General features: G+C 45.2%; 1 protein-coding gene across 1 annotated transcript in view; it reads right to left on the bottom strand.

Annotated features, from left to right (window-relative positions):
* Fcrl5 (Fc receptor like 5) overlaps positions 1-12,990 on the bottom strand; it is a 32,903-nt gene that overhangs the window by 15,330 nt on the left and 4,583 nt on the right. The window contains exons 3-9 of the mRNA XM_055596565.1: positions 10,220-10,465; positions 8,741-8,998; positions 8,255-8,539; positions 6,544-6,825; positions 5,581-5,859; positions 1,340-1,447; positions 668-695 (exon numbers count right to left, since the gene is read on the bottom strand). Coding sequence (XP_055452540.1) covers positions 668-695; positions 1,340-1,447; positions 5,581-5,859; positions 6,544-6,825; positions 8,255-8,539; positions 8,741-8,998; positions 10,220-10,465 — 1,486 coding nt within the window. The remainder of the gene's footprint in view (positions 1-667; positions 696-1,339; positions 1,448-5,580; positions 5,860-6,543; positions 6,826-8,254; positions 8,540-8,740; positions 8,999-10,219; positions 10,466-12,990) is intronic.

The raw sequence follows: 12,990 nt of genomic DNA, 5'->3' as shown, positions 1-12,990 counted from the left end.
AGAAGAAAGCCCAGGACTCACGAATGGGGAGCAGCAGGGTGCTTCTGTAAAGATCACGTGCCACACGGTTGCCAGATGTTTGGGCTCTTTTCTCGGCTTGCGGCTTGCGAGCCCACTTCCATTCTCAAGAGTGACATTTCCCTTTTCAATAAACCCTTTCTTTCCCTGCTGCTCAACTGAAAGGCACAACTTTTTCTTTGTCTTTCCTCATTGGTGCCATTTTCATCTAACTTGTCTATGTTTTCTTCTTTCTTTTTAAAATTCTAATAAAATTGTTACTGAGCTTCCTTTTTAGCCTGTTTCTAAATTCTTTTATTAATGAGATCAAGAACCTCCAAAGGGAACCTCAGGTTCCCTGTTACCTGCCAAAGTAGTCACTTAGTCAGCCAAGCTAACCGTGGTACAGGAAGTGACTTAATAAATGAAAAAACAAAGCAGCAACAGAACAATTACCGCTTGCTTTGAGAAAGAAGCTTAGCTCTCTGCAGCTAAGGGGGAAGTTCTGGGAATTGGCTTGAGGCAGCCCAGGGAGGGGCAGCATCAATCTGGTACAGCCCGCCTCAGCACCATGTGTAGAAATTGTGATCTTGCCAATAATAAGATTTGATTTAATTTTTCTGTCCTGTGGGTGTTTTCATTACTTCCAGACATACAGCTAAGTTCTTACCTGGAGTCATCAGAGGCAGGCTTTCCTCCTGTAAAGGAAGGCATTGGATTTCAGGAAGAGGGGACCTTCATGGGAACAAGGAGGAGGCTTAGATGGGGTCACAAGGAGAGTGCCAGGAACTTGTGTTACTGAGATCTGAATCTTTGCTATGCTGACGGAGGTGGAGAAAGGTAAAAACCACTGAGTTATTCATGCTGGCCTCAAGTGAAAGGGGCATCTTCAACCCATACTCCTTTAACCTCAATTCATACTCCTTTAACCTGGATTTGAAAAGACAGTGAAATTTAATGATAAAAGATAGCTTAATAGACTTAGACAGGAAAATAGACTTATCTATAAAAAGTGCTATACATTTTAAAAGTCAGTAAGTTACCAAATCCTATTTGTTCCTGTTTCTTTAGAGTCCTTCTTTTCTCATTCCTTGGGGAATCTTAGGAGCACACAGAGGAGAGCCTCTGCCCTTTCAGAGGCATCTCATCAAGGAGTGGTGCACTCAGTGTGGCTGTTGGAGTAGCTTTGTATTTGGTGAACAGGACTTTGAGGGACCCAGAGGGAAAGGCGAGGGATCACGTGGTGGGCAGGCAGGTGCTCCTGGGGGCTGAGGACGGTCCCAAAGTCGGTGTGAGCATGCAGGAGCAGAAATGGGGAGGGCATGATTAGGGAGCCACCCACCTGCTTTTCTGGAGAACCAGCAATGAAACAGCAGCACTCCAGCAGCCAAGGTAGCCAGTCCCCCTGTGAGTCCAGTGGCCACAGCAACACTTCTGTTCTTGGTCATGTCTGGGGCAGAGGATACCCAAGCATAAACCCAGGAAGAGGTAGGCAGGTTCTGAGTGGTTCTGAGTCTTGACCTGATGTTTTGGTGTTGGGGAGGAGAGGGACCTTTGTGACCAGGAGCCCTGGGGCTTCGTGGTGACTGATGGGGCACAGAAGATGGCCCATTTGTCTGTGAGAAAGCTTGTCTCTGTGCCTAAGAAAAGGCTGAAGGTGAAGATAGATTATGGCCAGACAGAAGAGGCACAGCTGATGAGCTTTATATTCTGAGATGTTCTTTAAAGCCTCGCTCTTCTGCACCAGTTAGGAACCGCTTCAGAACATAACTGTTTAGAGAACCATCAGCTCAATAGGCTTGTCTTGGGGAAGCCCTTACCTGGTCAGCCATCATGAACACTATGTATTAAAGCATATATGCTAGCCCTATCTGGCTTGAGCATAAGAAATTTACCAGTGATAAAAAGTGTGTTCCTTTAGGCCACTGTCAGCCTCACAGAAGAAGTCCCCAGAATGTTCTGTAGTCAGACATATTTGACAGAGGCTCCTTCTCCAGAAGGTGAGATGGTTCCCACAATGACACTTTTGTGATAAAATTGGAACAGAATTTGGGGGAGTCTTTTAGAACCTCTCAGGGAAGCTCCATCATATCACCCACCACAGCCTGCATCCCACACATCCTGAGCGTCAGGGCGGGGAAGGACACTGGAACAGAAGGAAAATAAAAGTGTAGTAGAAGCTTCTGCCTCTAACATATTTGTTACATTTACAAGGGGAAAGTGGTATTCTAAGCAAATAAAAGAAATAAAAGCATTTGATACAGAGCGCTAATCACTTTATCCACACTAGCTTTTCATGTGCAGAAGTAGAAAAGTTTAAAATATTATACAAGTCACTGAAAACATCTGTCAACAAATTTGTAAAAGACTCATTTTCATTATTAATTAAATGTACAATTAAATTCAGTCCTTTCATGCTTACATAGCTTGGTAATACTGATGAAGATGTGGCAATGAAAACTGAGGACGTTCCTTTGAATAGTAGTCTGACAATATCTACAAAATTAAAGACACATATAAGCTTGGAGCCCACAATCTACTTGGGGAATAAAGTAGGTTAAAAAAAAAAGTTCATTCAGTGCTTCTAGAGGGAAAAAACCTAGTTACAAAGCCCATGATTTACAATGGTGACCTCCCTTCACGATGTGCTGGAACAGTGGCACGAAAGGGGTGGCAGTGACCACTGTCTGACTGGATTTAAGACCCACTCTATGAGACGAAACCCCTATCTGACACTGCTTTGGTGTCCAAGAGCCTGAGACTAGGTGGGCCACGAGCCTGAGAGGAAAGCAAAGACTATTCAATAAAATGACTCCTGAGAACATTCTGTTATAGCCATCAATAGCCACTCAGCCATCAGAGAATTGTCTTCTTGCAGTAAATGGGAATGAACACAGGGACCCAAAACTGGCAATATGCAGAGAACGAGAGATTTTGAAACACTCTTTCCTAAGTGGGATGTCTTCATCCTTCCACACAGGGCTTGGGGAGCTATGGGAAGGAGGAAAAGATTGTAAGAGGAGATGGCTGACGGCAAGCAAATGGTGTCTTCCAGCCTGCCTGCCTGCTTGCTGCCATGAATGGACTGAGCCTCTGAAACTGTGAGCCAGCCCCAATTAAGTACTTTCCTAAGGTTGCCTTGGCCATGGTGTCCCTTCACAGCAATAGGGCAGTGAATAAGACCCCCTCTCAAGAACAGGCCCCACGCCCAGCAGATGGCCATCGTAGAAAGTGCTCAGTGGTGTTTTTCTAGACTTTTTGTCTCAAATTGCTTTAAGCATTTTTATTATTATTATTTTCTCTTGTGTATTATGGTTTCTGATTTTGTGTTTTTATGTTTTCTGTGTGTGTAAGCATGTGTGAATTTATGTTATGTTTACATTTCTTGTGATTTTTATTTATGTGTATTTATTTATTTTTTATTCTGTATTTTTTTTTATTACGTTTGCCTGTTTTCTAAAGAGAGAGAGAGCAGGAAAGAAAGGGCATGGAGTTTGGTGAGGGGGATATCGGGAGACTCTGAAAGGGGAAAACCATGATCAGAACCATGTATGAAAAAAACATATTTTCAAATATGTATTATATATAGTGTATGATTATATTATATATATATATATATGTATAACTACATATATATAGTTGGTGCAGAATTTCTATGACAATGTTTCTGTAACACAATAAAACCCAGAGACAACCTAATAGACTGGGTAAAGAAGTAGAAAAGAGAGATGAGGTGCATAGGGTTTATTTTAAACTTAAAAACAGAGGTTTCATAGCTAAATGCACAACATGATCCTGTTATTAAAATACTTCATGATTTATTCTTCATGAGTGTAGCATCTGGTAAGTTCAAGCAAATGACCCCAACTCATGTTTATGCAAATAACCCTAATTAAATTCATTGGGACAAAACAAAAAAACAAATGAATATAAGAAAGTCGAAGGTGACATTGGGAAAAAGAATGAGGGGGGAAAAAAGAGGGGCCAGAAGATCAGAGAGGGTGCTCTGTGGAAGGGCCCTGCTGAGACCCAGGTCAAGAAACAGCTTTTCAGCTGCTGAAGGAGCAGGTGCAGCCGGGCTGCTGTGACCACTCTTCTGCCATGCGGCATCCCCACCTCACTGTGCTGGGACCCAGGGATTTGCCAGCCTCACTGCTGTGGTCCCCTAAGCACTCCATAGTTAGAAAGAAGTTGAAGAGCTCTCCTGTCTCCGAGAGGACTGAGCAGTACCCCAGGGGCACACCTTCGTGGTGAAGATGGTACAAGACCAGGAAGGGGAAGCTTTCTAGGGCCTCCCAGTGAAGCTTCATCACAGCCTGGGCTCCAGCGAAGTTCTAAGATCAGGGCAGGGCAGGACCCTGGAACGGAGGAGAAACCAGCCATCCGTTCCTTCTGTTTGAACACAGCTCTCCACACTAAAGGCATTTCTGACTGCAAAATGTTTTCATTGGTTTTTAGTGGCCTTCTCAGATTCCTCAGAACTCAGCTATAGCTGTCCTGGTCTTGGGATGTGAGAATGTTTGTGTAGTATTATATATGCTTTGAGGTAGCTGACACACAAATGCAAACATGTTTGAGGAATCTGAGAAAAGCTGGTCATCTGAGACATGAGTGTATTGCTAGAAAAAGGAGGAGCGGGCTGGGAGAAAGTGCAGAGACCACCATGGGTCAGGGGCCAGGTCTAGCACAGAAGGACTGTGTGAAGGCTGAAGATGGGGCTGTGGGTTGGGCCATTTGAACTGCTGCAGCAGGTAGGGTAGCATTCTGAAGGGCCCAGTAAGCGTGGTGAAAGAAAAGCCTGGAGACTCAGACAGGACTGGTGCTGCTAAAGTTCTGGTTTTTATCAGTGCAAATGCAGAGGCTGGATTGAAGTGGGCCAAGCGTGGAGCAGGTGGGCCTCTGAGTGCCACTTCGGTAGCTGAAGAAATGCTAAATGTGACTATTGATGGCAGAGCAATAGAGAAGATCCAAAGAACACCAGGGAATAGGGCAGGCTGTGAGCAGCTGTTAGGAAGACCCCTGGGACTCTTCCTTATGGATCTGGGTTAGAGAAAGGATCTCACAGGACAGACATACCTGTAAGCCAGAGTAGCATGCCAGTGTTTCCTTCTAGAGATGTCTGGGTGAGGAGCTTTCAGGAAGAGAGGAACATGACACAAGTGGGCCCTTAATCTTCAGGGACAAAAGATTAGGAGCATCATGAACAGATAGGCCAGCTACAGATGCTGGATGATCCAGCTAAAGAAAAGGTACAGCAAACAGTGGCGCACACTGAACTTCAGGATTGCCCTTTTCATCTACCACTGTGGACCAGGTGCAGTTTGTGTTTTGAGAAGCCTTTAAATATATTAGAAGGTAGCTTTGGTTTCAACGGATAAGGAGTGATACGCTCAGGCTGGATACAGCCAATGGAAGGAAGGTGCACATTCTTCAACATGTAAAACCCGAAACTCCCCATAGAGACTGTGTGGGCAGAGGCTTGCTGTGACCGCACACACTAGTTGCTTCTGTGCCCCAACCTTGCCTTCTGGGCAGAGTAGAAATGATCCGACCTGGCACCGCTAGTTTGAAGAGCCAACTTACGTATAACATTCAGTGTCACCGTGTCACTGCGCTGGCGACCCTGGCCATTGTCAGCCTCACAAAAGAAGTTTCCAAAATGTTCTACAGTCACAGAAAAGTTGAAGGATCCTCTTCCTCCGGAAGGGGCCGAGCTGCTCCCCAGGGTGACATTTCGGTGATAAAAGTGGTACAGGATTGGAGGGGAGCCCCTCAGAGCCTCACAGGAAAGCTGTACCACCATACCCACCACAGCCTGGGCCCCCGGGACCCTGAGTGTGAGGACGGGGCGGGACACTGGAACTAAGGGAGAAAACCAGTTAGTTCACACCAGGGTCTTATTTTCAAACAAAACCAACTCATTAAAAAAAGAAGTTAACAATGAGAAGCTTTGTCATTTATTTCCATTTTGTAGTGATTATGTTGAGTATTTCGTGAATCTCCTCCTTTCCCTTTCTTTGTTCCCTCCCTCCATGGTTTAGTTTATTTTTTAAATTTCTGACAGAGAGTCTGACTAGTGGCTTTGAACACTAACTTGTAGTCCTCCCAAGTGCTGGGATTATAGTTCTTCATTACCACAAACATGTGGTAATGTTTATATAATTTATAATTATATATAATATATAATATTATATATAAAATATAATTTATATATAATATATAAATTATATATAACTAAATACACATATATATGTATATATATGTACATAATATATATATATTACATCTTTCCTGTGTATGAGTAATTTCAAAGGGTGTATTCCTGAACACTGAGCACTTCCTCAACTCGGCTTTCTGTACTCAGCCCCTTCCATCTATTTCTACGTCTTTCCTGTTGGTCTTTGACTAATCCTTGGCAGGTTATTCAGAACACTGAATTATTGGTAACTGACAATGTCTCCTTCCACCTGACTGTCTCACTTCTTCACTAAAGATCTCCGTGCAGTTTTGGGGTCCATTCCTCAGATGACACCTGGCAGCACGTACCTTTTATGGTGATGGGAACTGGCCCGCTGACAAAGCTTCGGCGGCTGTTGTTAGCCTCACAGTAATAATCTCCTGCATCGCTGCTGTTCACTGTGGAGATTTTGAATTCTGCTTCTGAGGACTTATGAGTCTTTGCTTCTTTATTCAGCTTGTCCCTTTTGTACCAGGAGAATTTGAGGGGCCCTGGGACCCCTTTTACTGAGCAGTTGAATAACAACAACTGCCCTTCAAACACCAACTTTGAGGCTGGGACAATGTTTATCTGGAAGTCCGCAAAAGCTCCTAAATGAATAAGAATGACATGCATGGGTTTTTTGGTAACGGGATGCTCATGTATGAAGGGTGGAAACCTGTTCTATCATGTGCCAAGTGGCCCGAGGGTAGAGTTAGGCTTCCCTCTGGGAAGGAGAAGAGGCGGAGACTGTGTTTTCTGCCTGCTGAAAGGGCCCTGCATTCCTTGGTGGTCTTGTCAGGAATATGGATGGACCAGGAATATGTTATTCTGCCCAACCTGAGCTCATGTCTATCCCATCCTGATGGAGCAATTCCAGAGATGTCATGCAGGGCTGTACACTTAGGGAAAGCAGTGAGCATGTGAAGGGGAAAGGGAGACGTGGCCTCAAACATGGCGGTGGGGCCCGAGTACTGTGCCAGCAGCAGCTGACTGGAAAGAAGGCACGGACTTGCGTAATAAGCTGGCCTCGAGTCAGCACTTCTAAACTTCTCTAGGGTACCTGTCAGAGGGACAAAGAGCGTAAGTCCAGGAGAGGCTGTCCATCGGGAACAGTTTTAGATATACCGGGCTTAGGACAGTGCCTTTTGAATTATTCTTCAGTCTTGAAGAACAAAATGTGATAGTTAATAGAGGGTGAGAAGTACATTTTGTTCAGCGATTAAGTTGAAGGAGAGACTGTGCTGGGAATAGTTGTGATATGACTGTTGGATAACCCCACTCCCTGCCTTAACCAGTAGCCACAGGAGTGCCCGTTTCCTACAACCAAGAAGCAGAGATAAGCTGATAGAGCGTAGTCAGTCAGATTGTTTTCCTAGAATGGGAGCAAATTCACAGGCGACACTCTCACTTGCCTTTCCGCCTCACCCAGGCTCTGGCCATTCCAGACTCTGTGTCCCCTACTGCCCAACTAGATTTCCTGTGCGAAGGAGCAAATTCAGTCAGGCAAAGCCACAGCTGGCAATCGTGCTTAGGAAAGATGTTATTTTAGAGCCTTCGGAGAAAGCGACAGCCTGTGGTGCCATCTCTAGGGCATCAAGACGGAACTATTTATTCCCCAAGACTCCATTCTTTGGCTTTCTTGTCCTTAGGCAGTCTGCGTCAGGAACCTAGAGTTCCAGGAGCCTGTTCAGCTGAGCAGAACATTTGGCCCAGCCCGAGGGCTGCCGGCTGCCACACAGCCCACAGTTCAGGACTACAGCGCTGGAAGGAAAACTTAGGTCAGGGAGAGACAAGAAGTGGCTTTATCTAAAGGCATCGAGAGAAAAACCAAACCTGTTTTGCTGTTGTTGATTTGTTTTGTTTTCCTGTCTTGGTTCTAAGCTCATCAAGGATAGCCACACGTGTTGAATTTTTTTCTCCCATACATCTTCCACAGGCACAGGAAAAATACTTTCTTTTAGAATCTATTGACCCAGACTGCTATGTGCTTCTGCATAGCTCGCAGGCCATGCCTGGGAACCGCAGAATGACACTCACTCTGCACAGGAATCCTGGCGGCCACGCTTTGTTTTCCAGCTTGGGAACTCATTGTTTCTGCCTTGCACTGGTACCACTTTGACTCTTCAGTCCATATGGCAGGGATGTGGAACTCCGAGGAGTTGCTGCAGCCTGTCCCCAGGGCCTGGAGGTTTCTGAAGAAACAGAACCGGAGCTGGACAGCTGACCTCTGTGCAGGGAGCTGGGTCCGACAGGTCAGGGTCACCGGGCTTCCATCTATGGGGTGGGAGGGTCTGGCTGTCAGCACAGGACGAGGGAATAACTCTAGAAAGGATCAAATCATCCGCGGAGCAGTTCAGTACTCGGCAGAGAGGGAGGGGCTGCTTCTGATTACCAGCACCCTTCCACCCAAAGGGCTGTTCGCGTTCCCGCTCAGTGGACTGCCAGCCCACCCTTCCTATTCTACCTCCACAACCACACGGAGCCTGTTTCTGACTAATGCGTTAAGAATAATTAAAGCTATACCTTGGACTTGAACTCTGAACGTCTTGGAAGAAGTTTTGGTCCTAAAAAATCCCTTCTTTCCACTGCACTTGTATTCACCATTGTTCCCCAGATTTGCATGAGGAATGTGGAGCTCAGAACTTTGACCAGGTAAGCTCAGAGCTTCATCGTTCTTGTAGAGTTTCAAGGTCTCTGGTGGTATGCTTTCCTTTGCGTGGCACCTCAGAACCACAGGGTCTCCTTCAAACACAGCAGGGGGAGCCTGCAGCACCAGTGGGTCTGTGAAACATACCAAGCCTATGGTTCATTCTCCGGTCTTCCCTTTTCATTACCCTTCCAAGTAGGCTTGGCAGGAAGGGAGATTGAGGAAAGCATTAATTCTTTTTCTAAGTTTAAAACAAATACCTGCACTTTGAAAAATGCTGGGCAGCAGAAGGTTAGTTAAAAAATTCCACTCAACCCTGAACGCAGTCCTCCAGTTCCTTCTCCCTTGTTGGAGTACCAGAGTTCTGGATGTCTTTTCTCACTTCGGGGATTTTATCGTATCTCCTTGCTAGCTTGCCTTTCTTCAGCGGCATCATCTCCAAGGGAATTTTCAGGAGCTATAGTTTTCCCTCAGTACCAGCAAGGTGATTTAATGAGGTTTCCTGTTCATTTAGGGTCTTTCATTTTAGGGTGTGTAGATTTGTGTGCTTCAGTAGTTAAATGTTGAAGGAGATTGATAGGTCAAAGAACATGGCTTCCCCCAACCCCCTTCCTTGCTAATAGCTGTTTTCTTGCTTACAAAGCAAAGGCTGTTTTCACAAGCCTTCAACTTCAATTTCAGAACAGAAAGCTTCAAGACCAAAAAAGAAAATGCCCCTCCCTTTCTTCTTATCTTTGTGTATCCATAAAAATCAACCTATTTATTTCTATTTATCTAGCATTTACACACACACACACACACACACACACACACACACACACACACACACATGAAACTCCTCATGGAACTTATTGTTTCTAATAAACAAAATGGATTCAAGAACCATTCAAATAAATTGCTTCTCAAATTTCATTTAGATGAGCAGTTTGTAAACACTACCTTTTCTTGGGGTTCAAGTTTTGAGTCTGTAAATAGAGGGAGGAGCCCAAGTCTCTGTGTGGTCAGGGCTGCCTAAGCATGATTCAGGCCAGACTTTCAGGAGCACAGAGATAGCAGTGAGTGCATTTGACTCACCCAGAACTTAGCCATTAGTGGCACTCCTGAGCTTCTGTATGCACTAGCTGAAGTCACTGCCTGCTATGGTGAGTGCATCAGACTATTTAAATTTTATTAAATTTATGTTTAAGTATAAGCTAATTCTGTTCCACATCTGGTTTTACATAGGGATTTTTAATCTCTGTGTAATTGTACTGTGAACAGAATGGATTGTTCATGAATTGTCTGTGGTCTAAATCTAGAGAGAAAACTGGGCTGAAATGGTGCCTGAAGCATTAGTCCTTTCACTTCTGTCTCACCTTCGGAAAACTCTACGTGCACGTGGATGCTGGGAGGAGAGCCGTCGGCTTGGCACCAGTACTCTCCAGACTCACGGACACTTAAGGTGTTTCTTTGGGTTTCCTTTAGTGGTTTTCTCTTCTGGTACCATTTTGTTTTCAGGGGTAGGGAGAACCCAAATCTATAGCAAGACAGAGTGACTGTCTCTCCTTGAAAGAAAGTAGTCCATGGAGGCTGAAGGAAAATCATAGATTTGGGTGCAGTTTCTGAGGAGAAAAAAAAAGTTTGTAGCAGAGGTGCCCACAGTTTCAAATCCAGAAGAACCCTGTGGGATAGACAGATAGGAAGGACCTCGCTTTGGCTAGTTCCCAAGAGCCCAGTGTCCCTTCCTTGTCCCCCTGTGCCATGTCTGTGTCCGTCCTGTCCCACCCCCATGTTGTTCTGTGTCTCCTGGCCCATCTACCCCACCCCGTCCCACCCCGAGGCTCACTGATGGACGAAGGCTGCACATTATCTGGGAGCACTCACCACAGGCAAGTGATTGCTCAGGGATGGCAACGAGCAAGACAATGCTGCAAGGTGCCAGCAGGATTTCCTGTAGCACTGAAAGGTTGGTGAGCCTGCCCTCAGTCCTAAAAAAGTCACCTCTGATTCCTTTGCCATCTCATCATTCATTAACCCTCAAAGAACCCCAGAATCATTAACATCACAACTTCCCATTTCCCCTAAAATAATGAATAATTTTATCATCAGGCTTTGACACTGGAAAATCTTGAGAGATGTACTTAAATGCTCTTAAATGATTTGTTTCATAGATGATGATTTCAGTGACTGGAAAACCCGCCATCATTAGTTGTGTCAGAACAAGAAATGGGTAGCTCATCTGCTGACATCCCCAGGGGAGCTAGACGCACTCATGACTGTGTGGCTAGCTGGGAATGGAAAGGGGATGGTTCTTGATATTACTCTGAATCCTCAAATATCTCAGACCCCTCTGACCCAGGAAACTGGTAATGAGTCAGGACTGAGAAAATGTGTGATAATTCCTCTTTGATTTAGTGTTAACTTGCCACAAATTGGAATCACCTGAGTAGGGGATGTCGCCTGAAGAGCTGTCCAGATTGTCTTGATTGGTGTAAGAAGGCCCACTTTGGTTGTGGGCACCAGCCCAGATAGGATGATCCTGCCTTTGGCTCTTTGGCCCTCTCTCTGAGGTGATCTGCCCTGTAGCTGCCTCTTGCTGCTTCCACCACTGACAGTGGAATCAGTGTCCCAAGATTTCATCATGGACTAGACACCAGAGGCTCTAGGAACCTTATAGACTTTGGGTGCCAGATTGGGGATGCTGAGGCACCCTGCCTTGTGGATTGAGTCACTCCTGCCTCACCCTAGTGAGAGACAGCCATCCTAGTACTACTCTGACTGTAGAACTTATGGGTTCCCAGCTTCTCAGGTGTGATTTAGCTGCTGTTACTATTTTAAAGCACACACAATAAGTTTTGAGATATATATGAATATGTATCTATACAGAACTATGTAACTAGGTGAATATATATCTAGTTACATAGTTCTGTTCCTCCAGAGAACCCTGACTAAAATACTCTACACCTTTCCTTTTCAGGCTCCAACTGCTGGACACCCTCTTACTTCTCAGGCACTTCCTGGGGTATGTTACATCCGGGTAAACAATGTTACTGTTGGCATCTTTTAGTGTAATGGTTTACAGTTTGCCTAGTTGATAGATTGGAGAAGTTCCCATCCTGAGTCCTTCACATTTACCGCAGAGACAAAGATGATTTTCATTGCTCAGTGGGGTCCAGTGGCCATAGCATTCAGTTCAGAGTCTCAGAACAGCGGCCTGCTGTGCATTCACCATCTCACCAGGGAGTGATAGAGGGTAGCATGAGGTTGCTCTGGCTTGGAGCAGTGCCAAGGGGCCAACCATCACTTTCAAGTCCCTGGTGGCCTCAGTAGAAAATTTTAGACATTAGAGAGAAACTCTGACCAAGGACTCCCAAAGCAGAAGAAAGGACTCACCATATCGTCCATTGGCAGCATCTGGAAACAAAACAAAACAAAACAAAACAGAACAAAAAAAACCTAAAAGTTACAGATGAGAGCACAGAGTACGGACGTTTTCCTATTCAAAAAGATATTTCCATATCCATTTACCATTTACTTTTCATTAAAATTCATTGATAAAAATGTTCACAATTGTTTGTCAAATGTCTCTAAGTATGAAAACATTGCCCAGGGACTTTAAAGATAAATTTTAAAATGTTACTTTCTGACAAAAAAAGTATAATGCTGGAGAGAGATGCAATGATAGAGAGAGAGACATGGGCTAGCCAGCCCGATGGAGAGAGAGAGAGAGACAGAGAGACAGACACAGAGAGCGAGGGAGACAGGGAGGGAGGGAGATGCAATGATAGGGAGACACATGGGCTAGTCAGCTCACTGGAGAGAGAGAGAGAGAGAGAGAGACAGAGAGACAGAGAGACAGACACAGAGAGCGAGGGAGACAGGGAGGGAGGGAGATGCAATGATAGAGAGAGAGACATGGGCTAGCCAGCTCAATGTGGAGAGAGAGAGAGAGAGACAGAGAGACAGACACAGAGAGCGAGGGAGAGAGGGAGGGAGGGAGATGCAATGATAGTGAGACACATGGGCTAGCCAGCTCACTGGAGAGAGAGAAAGAGAGAGAGATACATGGGCTAGCCAGCTCACTGGAGAGAGAGAGAGCCAGAGAGACACATGGGCTAGCCAGCTCACTGGAGAGAGAGAAAGAGAG

Source organism: Psammomys obesus, unplaced genomic scaffold (assembly GCF_907164565.1).
Source record: "Psammomys obesus unplaced genomic scaffold, mPsaObe1.curated_primary_1811, whole genome shotgun sequence".
NCBI lineage: Eukaryota > Metazoa > Chordata > Mammalia > Rodentia > Muridae > Psammomys > Psammomys obesus.
This window is presented reverse-complemented; position numbering and strand designations above follow the sequence as displayed.